This window comes from Diceros bicornis, chromosome 16, assembly GCF_020826845.1.
Source record: "Diceros bicornis minor isolate mBicDic1 chromosome 16, mDicBic1.mat.cur, whole genome shotgun sequence".
In the NCBI taxonomy this organism is placed as follows: domain Eukaryota; kingdom Metazoa; phylum Chordata; class Mammalia; order Perissodactyla; family Rhinocerotidae; genus Diceros; species Diceros bicornis.
The window spans coordinates 52,762,248-52,777,000 of record NC_080755.1 but is presented as its reverse complement, the minus strand read 5'-3'; the positions used below and the strand labels follow the sequence as shown (position 1 = coordinate 52,777,000).

Here is a 14,753-nt window from a genome sequence, read left to right as displayed (position 1 = left end):
AATTCTGGTTCTTTTATTTACTAGTCATAGACCTGATACTACTTTTACTTTAACATCTCTGAGCTCAGTTTCCTCATCTGAAATATTGTGAATAATAAAAGCTACGACTTGAGGTTATTGTGAGGATAAAATGAGATAATGCTCATATTATACCTAATACAGTACCTACTATATAACATGTCCTTTACACATAGTAACTATATTACTTTTTAAACTTAGTAGATGTAAGCCTTTGCATTTTCCTTTTATTTTCACAGCCATGTAGTCTGTGAAACAGTGAAGACAGTTTTCCGTACCATATTTGTCTAAAGATAACTTTTTCTTTATTTTAGAGCACCTCACTGAGTTGGATTTTCTTCTCTTTGCTCCTGGCAGCGTTCCCTCTGATGCCTGTTGTAGGACGAGAGCCAGATATCTCTCTAGTGTATGAATGATACTTTATTTTCTTTTCAATAACAGTTGTTTTTCTCAATTAACACTATGAAATGTGAACCTAATCTTGGTCATGAGTTTAAAATCACATGAACAAACTGGAAGTTAAAATACTAATATCAAACCATTAGTCATAATTTTGGCCCAGGCTCTGAGAGTCATTAAATATCCCTGGAGATGCTTCTGGGCCTTCACAAAAAATGAAATTGTGCCAAACAGTGATAACTTAAAATGCCAAAAGAAAAGTCTAGAAAGTTTTGTTATCTTTTGTGTGTTGGAGAACTGGTGAACGGTTTCATATGAAAAAATGTTTCTGTTACCAAAACAAAAAGGTTAAAAAGCCATTGATATAATGGTGTCTTTGCGTTTGAGCATGTCTACAGTTTAAATGTCTTAGGAAAAGGAAATTCTCTCCTGTTCTAATCTGAATGTATAGATGTCCATGGGAAGAAACTCTATGTACCTTGGCAACTTTCCCATGTTTAATCACTTAAACTGTTGGATAAGTCTGTATACCTTACCTGAATTCCCCATGCTGCTCTTGTATTTATTTCTCCTCAGTATGTCCTAAATAAATTTGTAAAATAATTGGTTACCTTTAATTTTAACTTACTTTTAAATTAGTATCAAGTAATCTACTGGCTCTGTGTGTGTGTGTATGTGTGTGTGTGTACGTGCATGCGTGTGCTTGCCAAGCTAAATGATCATTATTTCATTTACCATTTTCTCTCTTTTTTTCTAATCTTGTAATGATGTTACTTTCTTTTGAACTGTATAAGCATTTTTTTTTAACATTTTAACCTAATCTTTAATAGATGAGGGTATATCTTTTTTAACTGAAGGAAGATTAACTAAACAATGTTTTCTGAAGTATGTGCTAATTTATGAGGTTCTACACATTTTGTCTCATTTCTGTAAGAATACCAAAATAGACTAGATCAGGAATTATTCCAGGAAGTCAAATTTATTAACAGAGCCCCAAATAATTGTATTGAATTCTAAGACCAAACTATCTAATCCATACTTTATTAGTGTTACTAAGTAAAAACATTTTGCAGCTATCATAAACTATAAATAGTATGTGAGAGGATGAATTCAAATATTTTCATTTAGTTCTTGCTTCATATTGCTCTGTGAGCTCTTGTCTCTAGGAAGCCCCTTTCCCTCCTTTAATCAGTCTCTGCCTGTCTGTCCTGCTCAAGCGGTATTGATATAGTTGAGCAGAATTTATCATATGTTAGAAGGAAAAGAAATTGTATAAATGGTCTCCGTAGAAATTTGCCACTTGCGTATTGTAGTCAAGATGAATTCAGGAAGCAAACTTATTAAAACATGAGAAATCTAATTTATATTTTTAAAAATTATGTTGTGGGGCTGGCCCAGTAGCGTAGTGGTTAAATTTGTGCACTCTGCTTCGGTGGCCTGGGGTTCATGGTTCAGATCCCAGGCTCGGACCTATGCACTGCTTATCAAGCCATGCTGGCAGGTGTCGCACATAAAATAGAGGAAGATGGGCACGGATGTTAGCTCAGGGCCAATCTTCCTCGGTAAAAGGAGGAGGATTGGCAACGGCTGTTAGCTCAGGGCTAATCTTCCTCATACACACACACAAAATTATGTTGTTTCTCTCTGTACTTTTTAATTCCTTAGTGATTTTTTTGTGTTGATTTCTTAGTAGCTATGTTTGCAACTTCTCTGTTTTGACTCCTGGTTCATGGAGAAATTTCTGGTCTCCATTTGAACTCTCACATCACCTCCCTTCTTTAGAAAATTACAATGATAGATATGTAAAACACGTAAGGATAAAATTAAAAGAAAAAGCAAAAATGTATATAACATAGCTATAAAATCCCTGTTACTCTAGTTCTCTAAAGTAAAAACATTTGTCAATGAATTAAAATACCACATTATTTTGAAAAAAGCAAAAGCAAACAAGGAATCTTTTCTTTTTTTTTTTTTTGGCTGAGAAAGATTCGCCCTGAGCTAATATCTGTTGTCAATCTTCTTCTATTTTATATGTGGGTTGCCACCACAGCATGGCCACTACGAGTGGTGTACGTCCGCACCTGGGAACTAAACCCAGGCCACCAAAGCAGAGCATGCCGAACTTAACCACCAGGCCACCGGAGTAGCCCCAAACAAAGAATCTTGATCACACATGGCTGTTTTTCATAAATTTTAATGATAATCCATGTTGAATGTATAACTACTTTTTTTCCCTTATGATTCACAAAAAGAATATTAGAAGAATCAAAAAAAAAAACCAAACACACATTTTCCTGGGAATTCCTGATTTGCAGTCTCTCTAGCCCTGCCTTTTGCTCTTTCGTATTTCTCTTAAACCAACTCCTTTTTGTTCTGTTATATTGCTAGGTTCCAGATTCTGTCCTCAATTTCAGTCATCCTATGTTATTCAGATTTTTAGGAAATGAGAGTCAGAGCTCAACATTAGTATACCATTTCCTTGATGTCAGTCTCCTTTGACTTCAGGAACCATAGTACACCTGGTGTTCTTGAAAAAGTATAATTTGTTGTTTCATTACTGTACAAAATGTTTCACCTGCATGACCCCCTTGTAACTGCCTTCTTACTCTTCCTTTAGCCAGGAATAGCTGGCTAAAGGTCACCAAGGTCAATGATAAAAAGGAGCAGTTTGTCCTGCTAGGAGTAGTATGGATTGTAAATACAGATCCTTTTTGTATGAGTTAAATGCTCATAGTCAGAAAATGTGTGTTATAGATACTGATGATGTGTTTGTTTAGCTATCTTTCATATTGTTTTCTGTAAATTTGTCTAATCAGGCTAAGAATTGTCATAGTTGGTATGCATAAAAGTTTTAAAAATCAAATTATAGAATTAAGGTAAAGATACTTAAAAAATTGTGAGAAGTTACAAATAACTCCATCCCTATAGTATCTTTATCCTAAGGTTTTTATTCCTATTATACCTGTGTATCCATTTTGCTACTTCATCTTGATTAAACTAAATAAGAAGTTCTACAGTAGAGTAAAATGTCTTATATTTTCGTATAATATGCACTCAGTAAATGTCTTAAGAAAATTTGAAATTGTGAATTGTGTTTTAAAACAGAATGAGTGCAGGCTTGCTGCTTCTTCTGCTATCCCTGTTTGTTGTAACATCTCTCACAAAAAGGAAAGACAGTTTTGTAAATGAAGAGCTATTTTTGCATCTATTACAGGTCAGTTATGGATTTTCAACACTATGCTATACTAATGATATACCAAAATGTATCTTATGGTTGTCTTTAATTATGTTGTTCATAAGATGCCATGACGTTTACTTTACCCAATATCTGTCAGCTGAGAAGACAGTTTTCTGTTTAAGATATTACATGGAAATATATTCTCTAAAAGGTATGAAATAGTAAAAAGGTCAATAGGCAGCCCCAAGATGCCTAGAGAGCAGAAGTTAAGGAGACACAAGAGGCGTCTGTATTGACCAAAATGCTGAGCTGGAAAGGGTCTGCTTTGGACTCGAGATTCTGTGTTGTTCTCATTTGGGTCAGGAAAAAGGTAAGCTTCTTTGAAGTGAAAGTAGCCTTTGATTATATTTATGTGAAGAATAGCCAGTTTAAGACTTCAGACAAGTTCTAGGAGAAAATAAACTTCACCTTGGTTAGTGGCTTTGGTGTGGTGAAAAGAACTTTGAACTTGACAGTTCAAAATTGAGTCAATTCTCAGTTATGCTGCATACTAGATGTGTGATTTTCAGTAATGTAACGTCAGATTGTTTGTTTTTAACCTGTAAAGCAGAGATAATAACTAATAGGGTTGTGAGAAATAGAGATTATGTAATGTCATATTCTGTAAAATGATAGCTTTTTTGTAGATAACAGTGGAAACCACTTTGTTTTTCTTTTAAACAATAAAAATCTAAGTTAAAAAACCACATCTAGAACACTGAAAAAAAAAAAACACCTTATATGAGTCTCTCAAAAAATTTCCTCAGGGGCCTGGCCCAGTGGCATAGTGGTTAGATTCACGCACTCTGCTTCGGCGGTCCGGGGTTCACAGGTTCAGATCCCAGGTGCAGACATACACATCACTCATCAAGCCACGCTGTGGCGTCATCCCACATACAAAAGATAGAGGAAGATTGGCACAAATGTTAGCTCAGGGACAATCTTCCTCAAGCAAAAAGAGGAAGATTGGCAACAGATGTTAGCTCAGGAACAATCTTCCTCACTAAAAAAAAAATTTCCTCAGAACAAAGCTGGGATAATAGAAAATATTTCCAAGAATACCCTGAAATAAAAATATACAACACTTAAAAGATGTTAATTCATTCTTAGAGAACATATAAAAAAAGAAGAAATATTTTGTCAAAGATCCTATCAAGCCACTGGAACATATCTTTCATTTTCAATGGTACACTGACTGGCTTTACACTAACGCTCATAGTAGCTTTGACAAAATTCACCTATAATAATGAGTAATTTGTGGCAGAAGTGATTGTTTCTGAATCTCACTATAGGAGCAAAGACTATCATATTAAAATTCCCATGGGCTTTGTTCGAAATATCCATGAGTATAAGGTAAATCTGTTAAGAAATTCCTTTTTACATTAACCTTATTAATTTGCATTAATTCCTCTACTGTATAGCATATTTTTCATTGATTCCAAGATAAATATCTTTTCACGTTTTAACATCTCTGAAATGAGATTGTGTCTTACAATTGAAAAGATCTTAGGATTGTGTCATAGCTTTAGTGACAGCACTTTTTTCTTCTTAATTCACTGAAAATATGAGTCAATTAAATATATCTCTAAGATTTGGTGATGAGGTTGCTAATCTGATCTCTAAGAGAGTTTACCTTGTTCACAGCCATATATTAGCTCATTTCTTAAAATGGTAGTTAATCCACTAGGTCAGGGGTCAGCAGACATTTTTCTAAAGAGCCAGATTGTTAATATTTTAGGCTTATGGGTTATATGGAGTCTGTTGTAAATTTTCAGCCCTACCATTGTAATGCAAAGGGAGCTATATAGACAACACGCAAATGAATGGGAGTGACTATGTTCCAATAATACAGTATTTCTAAAAGCGGGCCACCAGCCTACAAGTAATTTACCAACTCTACACTAGTTTATGTATATTCCTTGAGAAATATTATGCTCCTTGTATTCCCAGTATCAGGTGAATACTCAGGCTGCAAATACATGTTGAATGAATAATGTGGGTGAGGGCCAGAGGTAGAAGACACTAAACCATAAACACTAAGCTGTATACATTTCACCCTCTGCATTTTCTTGATTTCAGAAACTTTCAAAGTTAATAATGAATATTTCTATTCATTATGTGATAGTGTGTGCCAAAACAGTGTGATAATGTATACCAAAATGCTCTTGAAAGTGTAAAATGCTTCATTTCATGCTTGTAAAGGAGGACCTTTACAAGAGTTCTAACTCTTAGCCTGGGTCACAAGAAGGTGAGCTGGTCCAATTTCAATAGCATTTTGGCCAAATTCCAATTGTTTAAGCAATTTTTAAAGTATTCTTTCTAATATGTAAATTAGTCTCTCACTGCCTTCTCTTTTATTTATGTGTTTTGTATTTTTTTTCAGATGCTGAGCACAGTGCTTTCCATGTATGTTGTGTATAGCACCCATAACAGTCTACTCAAGAAACAAGGACTTCCTCGTATTAATCAGATTATTAGCTGGATAACATTAGGTAAGAGGTCAATCAAACCAAAGGAGATAACTTTACATTAAGTCATATCTTAAAATTATCCATTTATATCTGTATTATTGTTATTGAAAGAAATAATTTTATTGCAGGAAAATAATAACAACCAGCATTTATTTCTATCTTTTACTTGAATTCGACAAAGAAAATTAGAACTTTTGTGAGCATTCATGTGTTAATAAAAATTACTTGATAGAATATTTATGACCTGGTAATAAGGGTGTGAATATTTATTCACATCTGATAAAAATCTAAGTGATTCCAGAACAGAAGAGGGTTTTGTGAAGAGATTCCTTTGCTGAAATTTCATGTCAATTCATAAATTCTCAGTTCTTACACAGGGACTAGGAAACAGATAAATTTTATCTGTATTTCTCTTGCTGAAAATAACATTGATTAGTCTCCTCCCAATACATTACATATTTTATAAAGCCAGTTAAACGTTCCAAAACATGTTTCTCTATAGGTCTCTTACTTAAGAATGCTGGAATATGCATGTGAAGCAAACAGATGTAATTTAAGGACCTAGGCTTTTCCTTCCAACTAGAGGACAGGAGCAAGCTTTTAAGTCCAGGTTTTTCGTTTAAAAAAAAAAGACACTTTATAATGCCTGTGAATGAAGTGATGTGCAATTTAACCTTTATATTTTTTTAAATGATTTTTGTTGTTCATCATTAAAAGATCTTTGGATTGTACTTCACTTTAAAAAGAGGATTAAGAGATAGGAGTGTTTTTCCTTGGATTGATCTTAAAATCCAAGCAGAGGCTTAAAAATACAACAGGAAGCAGCTTTTCCGAACACCTTGGTCAGTGTATAAGTGGAAATTATTCTTGGACAATAACTGCTATCATTATATATATAACTTCATTTTCATTATGTAAGCTTCATTTCATTATGGGCATTCTGCAGGCCTTCCCTTTTATATTATCTTGATTAATAAAGTTACTGTTTACATTCATTCTGCATGAACAATATCTATGACTGCTCCTTCATTTTAAAAAATTGTGTTCAGTGCGTAATATGTTCTGGCACTGTTCTGTTCCCTGAGAATAATAAAGATAGACTGAATCCCTGCCCTTCTGGAGCTTACACTCTGCAGGGACGGGGCTGGGGGGCTAATATTCTAGTGAGGTAACTCTGTGTAATGACCTCTCATATGACTTGCTAGTTTTCAAATACACAGAGAAACCAAAAATTATGGATGACAACTACGCTATTAAAGGGAAGTCCTTCACAAATGTGCAGTCATATACAACACACACCAGCAGATAAACAATATATGGCAAATAATAAATAGGAGATTAGGGGTACGTAAGTAGCAGCCCAGCTTTTGCTTACCACATAACCTCATTTATTTGCAGTGTAGCCTGGCTCAACTCCTTAGTTTTCTGAACTACCTAGCGATAAACCACAATGAAGAGAAGCGAAGAAAACAGAATTTGTGCACCTATCATTATATCTCATTTTTAGACATCTAAAACTTCTAAAAAGGTTAAAACAAAGAACATTTACCAGAATTACAGAAAGCCATCCTCCATGTTGTGTGCTTGTTCCTTATCTGTGTTTATGAGTGTATGTATGTATAAAATTTTTTAAACACCGTATTCAATATTTTTATCTATTCTACCATTCATATATTAATTTTTCAGTTGACCTAGTAGTGTTCTTTACGGCATTTTTCCATTCTTTGTCATTTGTGACCTTGACATTTTTGAAGAATATAGCCAATCCCACCCACCCCACACCCCGACTGTTACTCAGTTTGTATTTGTCTGATGTTTCCTTGTAATTAAATTGAGGTTGTACATTATTGGCCAGAATACTGCATAAGTGATGCTGTGTCCTTCTCAGAGTCATATTTAGAGGCACATGATCTCTATCTGTCCCTCATTGGAGATGTTAATTTCCATCACCCTGTCAAGGTGTTGCCCAGTTTTTTCACTGTATATTTACTGTTTTTCCCCTTCCCTTGCAACTAATAAGCTGTCTGTGGGGAGACGCTCTAAGACCATCACATATCCTTCTCATCAAAATTTTTCCTTAGATTCCATCCATTCATAAGTCTTTTCTGATCTAGTCTTTGTCATGATGGCTACAAAATCATGATTTTCTAGCTCCAGCACTCCCACTGCATTTACCAGAAGGCTGTCAGCATTCTACTGTAAGAATCCTCCCTTCTTTCCTATTCATCCATTCCTTCATTTATTCACTTATCTGTTGATTATTGTTGTAGACTCATGAGCTCCTGTGTTTTCAAAGGTTTATAACTTTTTACTGTTGATATTTTGGTGCTCAAATTGTCCCAGACTTGGCCAGCGAGAGCCCCTTCAAGGTAGCTTGTGAATAGGACCCCATAATTTTTTTGAGTACTTTCTTACTTTCTGGCATTAAGATGTTAACTTACAAGGCTTACCTTATATCCACCTTATATCCACCCTGCCCCAGCTCTGGAATCAGTTATCTCTCTGAGGAGCAACAGTTCTTTTTATCAAGCGGATGATATTAGAGACCAAGATCTGAGTGCTAGTTGTACTCATCACTACTAGGTATCTTTGCTTCTTTGCCCTTCAGTGGACAGAGCTAGGAAATATATGCGTGTATATAATATATGTACATATACCTACTATTACATATAAATATATACACACATACATTTTCACATATATACACGTGTATATATACTGTGCACATAAACATGCATATACAAATACCTATACATATTTTAGAAATCGTAAGTTCACACTGATACCTCTAATTCTGTCTATCCCCACAAAGTTCTTTCTTGCCTTTCCCCATTCCATATTTATATGCTCCTCCTTCCACAATGATAACCCTGTCTCCCAAAAACATCAACACGTTTACTCATTTGTTCAATCCTATAATACATTTAAAATAATTTAAGAAGTGTTTCACCCATATCATTACAATAAACAAACTTACTAAATATTATTCAGGATTTGTTTGAAGTTCTCACTTTGCCTGCCACATTCCACCCTGCCCAAGACCAAGGGTTTATGGTTAAATACTGTGTTCCTAATTACTTGGATTTGCTTGCTTGCCTGCCTGCCTTTCCCCCTCTCTTCCTCCCTCCCATTCTCGTTCCTTCCCTCCCTCCCTTCCTTTCTCCATTTTGTTCATTGGGATTTTGGTATTTATTTGAAATACAATTAGCTTTGTTTGTTTCAGTTTGCTTTCTGTTTTAGGTATTTTTTTCTTTCCCATTCTTTTTGATTTAATTTTTTGTATATGTAGAATATTCACATGCTTTCAAACATAGAAAATGTACAAAAAAGGTATGCTCAAAGAAGTGCTGCCTATATTACTTCCGCCCCATAATCCTTGCCCCCAGTCTCTCATAGGTTATAACCTTCATTGCTTTCTGGTTATCCTTCATGTGTTTCTCTTTGCAATGGTGAACAGATATAGGCTTGTGTTCTTATTTTTCCTTCTTTCTTACACAAAAAGTAGCATTTTATATATCTTCTTTTGTACTTTGCATCTTTCACTTAATAATATCTCCTGGTAATCACTCCATATCGATTCATAGAGCTCTTTATTTTTACAGCTATTTAGTTTTCCATTGTGTGTGTATTACATTGTTTATTTAGCCAATCTCCTATGCTCTCATGTTTAGGTAAGTAATGATTTTTTTAAAAATGACAATCCTGCAATGAATACCATTGAGCATATGCATATTCATAGCGTTAGAGGTGTGTTTTCAGGATAAATTCCTAGAAGTTGGTAACTGATTCAAAGGGTGAATGCCCATGTAGTACTTTTAGATATTGCTAAATTCCCCTCCAGAGGTGTTGTACCATTTTTCATTCCTGCCAGCAATATATTAGAGTGCCTATTTCCCCATAGCCTCTTTTGAATTTATGCCAATCAATAAATTAATACCAGTGCCAATCAATTATTTTCAAGCTTTTGAATTTATGCCAATCTTATGTTTGAGAAATGGCATTTATTTCTGATCTGTGTTATTTCCTTCCTTTTGCTAATTTTGGACTTAGTTTCTTCTTTTTTTTCTACGTCCTTGAGGTATAAAGTGAAGTTGTTTTTTTTTTGGTGAGGAAGATTGGCCCTGAGCTAACATCTGTTGCCAGTCTTCCTCTTTTTGCTTGAGTAAGATTGTCCCTGAGCTAATGTCTGTGCCAGTCTTCCTCTATTTTTGTATGTGGGATGGCGCCACAGCTTGGCTTGATGAGCAATGTGTAGGTCTGTGCCCGGGATCCAAACCCGGAAACCCCGGGCTGCTGAAGCAGAGCACGTGAATGTAACCACTACACCACGAGGCCGGCCCCTAAAGCTAGGTCTTTTATTTGAGATCTGTTTTCTTAGTACTCTATTCATTTATCGTTATAAACTTCCCTCTCAGAACTGCTTTTGCAGCATCCCATAGATTTTGTTATGTTATGTTTCCATTTTCATTTGTTTTGATATATTGTTTTATTTCCCTTTTGATTTCTTCTTTGACCCCTTGGCTGTTCAGGAGTGTGTTGTTTAATTTCCACATATTTATAAGTTTTCCAGCTTTCCTTTTGTTGTGATTTCTAGTTTTACGCCCTTGTGGTTGGTAAAGATACTTGGTATGATTTCAGGCTTCTTAAATTTGCTAAGGCTTGTTTTGTGGCCTATCATATAATCTATCCTGGAGATGTTCCATGTGCACTTGAGAAGAGTATGCATTGTGCCGCTGTTGGATGGAATGTTCTATAAATTTCTGTTAGGTCCATTTGGTGTACTGTGTGGTTCAAGTCCAATGTTTCCTTGTTGTTCTCTCTGGATGCTCTATTCATTGCTTAAATTGGGGTATTGAAGTCTTCTACTATTATTATATTGTCTGTTTTTCCCATCAGATCTGTTAGTATTTGCTTAATATATTTAGGTGCTCCTATATTAAGTGCATGTATATTTACAATTGTTATATCCTCCTGATAAATTGGCCCTTTTATCATTGTATAATGACCTTCTTTGTCTGTTGTTACTGTTTTTGGTTTAAAGTCTATTTTGTCCGATATAACTATAGCTTCCCTTTGCTTTCTTTTGCTTTCCACTTGCATGGAATATCTTTTTCCATCCCTTCACTTTGAGCCTACATGAGTTCTTAAATCTGAAGTGCGTCTCTTGTAGGCTGGACGTATATTTTAAACGAGATATTTCCTCTTTGGGATTGGAAGAGGTAGGTACTAGAGGATGCCTACCAAATGGTGCAAGGCATGAAATAACTGACTCATAGGTAGGTCAGTGATATCTCCAGAGATCTCTTCCCGGTGCTAATTCACCACAGTCTAGCTCCAGTGAGCATTTTCTGCTAACATGCTGTGATCCCCAAATGGGTTATATGTTATGACACTGGTTCTAACTTGTGTCACTCAGAATGGAGACTCTTATTTCCCCTTTAGCACCTCATCAATCCTTTAGACAAAAGTAGAACAAGGATAGAAAATACAGTTTTACAGAAGAGGTCTCATTTGAACTGGATTTTTAAATAAGAAATATTAAAATGTTATTTCTTTCCCTTACAATGTGTATCAGGTGATGATAACGTTATTGGAAGTACACATCTGAAAAAAATCAGGAGCTGTTTGTCTAAGGGTACTATAAATATAACTTGCATAGTCTTGAATCTTACAGTGACTTGACTTTGAATGAGATTGTCTTTCCATTTAACTTATTAGATGTTGACTAGTAATACTAATAGCAGCTCACAGTTATTAAGCACCTACTATATCCCAGGCACTATGCTCAGGGAGCATTTTATAGATGAAAGTGTATTTAAACCTCACAACAACTTTTTTATACCATCTCTACTTGACAGATGGCAGTGCTGCTTAGGTGGGTTAACAAACTTGCCCCATGGTTAAACAGTTAATAAGTGATTCAGCCAGGATTCCATCCCAAGTCGTCTGTCTCCATACTCTGGAGCATTTAACTCCATGCATATTGCCATTCTAACTAGGGGGATTAGGAAGTTATGCACATTTCCTTTCCAAAATAAACATGGAGGAATTTACGTTTTGCTGTCCTGCCCCTACCCCCCATCCCGAGCCCCTGTGCATTCACCTGCCCTTCTCCCACTGAAGTAGTTGCTTTCTTATTGTGTGGGGAAAGATTACTTCACTTATTAAGGTTAGTCTTATTACAACTCTCATGCACGGTAAAGTCATTTTCTCCTGTCTCTAATTTTCTAAGTGGCACACTACAATTTTTAGTGCATATTCTGCAGTGGGAAAACTTAGAGAAGGAGGAGGTTCGGAAAAATCAGTTTCTGGGGAGTAAGTTGTCTTTGAACTAAATGCCTAATTAAGAGAAGAATTGCTGAATCTTGAGTAATATTTTTTATTACATTTTTTGTTATTTATATTAGAGAATAGCAAATTATTCATTTAGGAGTTAACAGTGCAGCAAACGAGGCTGAATATAAATTGAGAAAATCTGAACCAAAATATGGTTAAAACAATGAAATGTAATTTTAATTAAAAATATGAAATTTCAAAATTTCTTATAAAAGTGATTAGGGCAAACATAGCCTCATTTTAAAGGTCACACAAACAATAAATGCCATAAATGATAATAGATTAGTCAGTGCTTCTAAACTCACATATGTTGTGTCCCTCATACTGACACTACCCTGCTTTGTTTTCTTGCAGCCTCTTCCTTTGTCCTGCCGCTACTGAGTCCCACGGTTCTCCTTGAGCGATTGTTTAGCATACTTCTTTCCTTGATGTCAACCTACCTCCTTCTAAGCAGAGGGTATAAACTGTTTTTAAAATTTAATTTTTAGTAGCAAGTTTTAAATGCTATATTGACATTTCTCTATGAGTATTTAACCTCTGGAAATGAAAAATTTATGTAAATCTTGAGGAATAAGTTATAAATATTTTCTACTCTATAAGAACTATATATAATTTGATCTGTAATCTTCAGTTTTCTTTTTCTTATCATTTTCATAATATTGCCTGTTGTTTTTGTCTTTCTGTTTATTTCCTGAGGTTGCTAAAATGTCATTTTACTACAGTGTTGGAAATTCTGATTGATTATGGAGGAATTTTAAGTCTCAAACAATGACTTAGAAGAATTGTAGTTTTTGTTGCATTTCTTTCGTGCACTTTAAATTATGCTTTGATTTGCTCATTCTTCTTTGAATATACTTTTTAAAATTTTTACTCTTACATATATGATGATCCAAATATTCCTTTTGATTCAGAAAACTTTCAGAATATTTTCCTGCAAGTTAAAGAATCCACTTTTATTTAAGATTGAAATTTTCTTTTGAAACAAAAACTAGCAGCCCAATTTGGATGGATCCTGAAGCATTCTCTAAAACTCTGAAAACAGTGATATACTCTCCCCATCTGCTTTGAAGAAAAGAATTCTTCACTTACTTTCGAATTTTCTTTCATTTTTACTTAAATCCTTATGAGGATGAGAAATATGCATATTATAACAAACACCGAGTAGAACAGACAAATTGAATAACCACCACTCATAGACAATTTGAAATTTGGCCCAGCTGTAGGATCATGATCCCAATTAGACTAAATCTAGGGATTCAACAGTGTGCTATCAACATATTATTCCTAGTTTAGATGATTTTGTAAAGCCATTTTGGGTCCAAGACGTGGGTTTCTTCTTTGGGAAACTTAGTTGTCCTAATTCAGAATTAGAGGGATGTTCTCAAATCTTTTCATGGTAGACCCTAACATCCTAAGTGACCTAGACCCCAGGCGTTCTTGTAGTTCCCAGATAGAGATGATGCAGTGGGGCACTAAATTTCCTTTTCTTATGAAAGCTCTCCACACCTCCTATCTTTTCCTTTCTCTCTATATAACCAGATCTGGGGGGTAGCTATGAAGATGTAATATAAGCGACATGGAAATTTTCACCAGTTACCTAATTAGATCTTAAGATGGACTTGCTTTGAGACTTAGAACTTCGAACTTTCAGATAAAACTTGAAGTGTATCAGCATATTCTTCTCAAGAGTGATAAACATAATGAAACCTTAAAACTCTTCACTCTTTTCCTCTTTCTTGGTGAAATTTCAGGATAAATAATTTGGTTATAATCAGAAGCTATCAAAGTATATATGAATTAGAATATGCGCAAGTTTTTAGTCTAGTTAGGAAAGCAGAAGATAAAATCATTTCTATTCCAACCTACCATTTTGCGGTGATGCACGAATTTCATTTACGAGATCACACCCAGAGGTTGCCTTAAGCAAGTAAATACTTGATAGGGTCCAGAAACATATACCAGCTTCTGCACAGTCATTTAATAATCAATAAGCCCTTTTCTTTTTTGAACCTTGAAATTCTAAGGCAATCAACAGATTTAAAGGAATGTGTAGTAGATTTAAAAATACAAACATCTAGAAATAGATCTGGTTTGCTGGATTAAAAATAAAGGAATAAAGAAAGAAAGGATAATTAAAGTTGAATTTTGAGTGAAAAAATATTTCATAATGTAGAATAAGTTAATCATATAACTTACATTGGGGATAATGAGTATTATAGTATTTTAAATCCTCAATGTCATAGTCTTGAAAGATACCAAAACAGATTATCATGAGCATATTTATTTTAAGAAAATCCAAAAAGTGAAAATTC

General features: G+C 34.7%; 1 protein-coding gene across 3 annotated transcripts in view; it reads left to right on the top strand.

Annotated features, from left to right (window-relative positions):
- PIGN (phosphatidylinositol glycan anchor biosynthesis class N) overlaps positions 1–14,753 on the top strand; it is a 118,102-nt gene that overhangs the window by 61,182 nt on the left and 42,167 nt on the right. For all 3 annotated transcript variants that reach the window (XM_058557258.1, XM_058557257.1, XM_058557255.1), the window contains 4 exons: positions 333–424; positions 3,523–3,631; positions 6,018–6,126; positions 12,796–12,898. In XM_058557258.1, the coding sequence (XP_058413241.1) occupies positions 333–424; positions 3,523–3,631; positions 6,018–6,126; positions 12,796–12,898 (413 nt within the window). The remainder of the gene's footprint in view (positions 1–332; positions 425–3,522; positions 3,632–6,017; positions 6,127–12,795; positions 12,899–14,753) is intronic.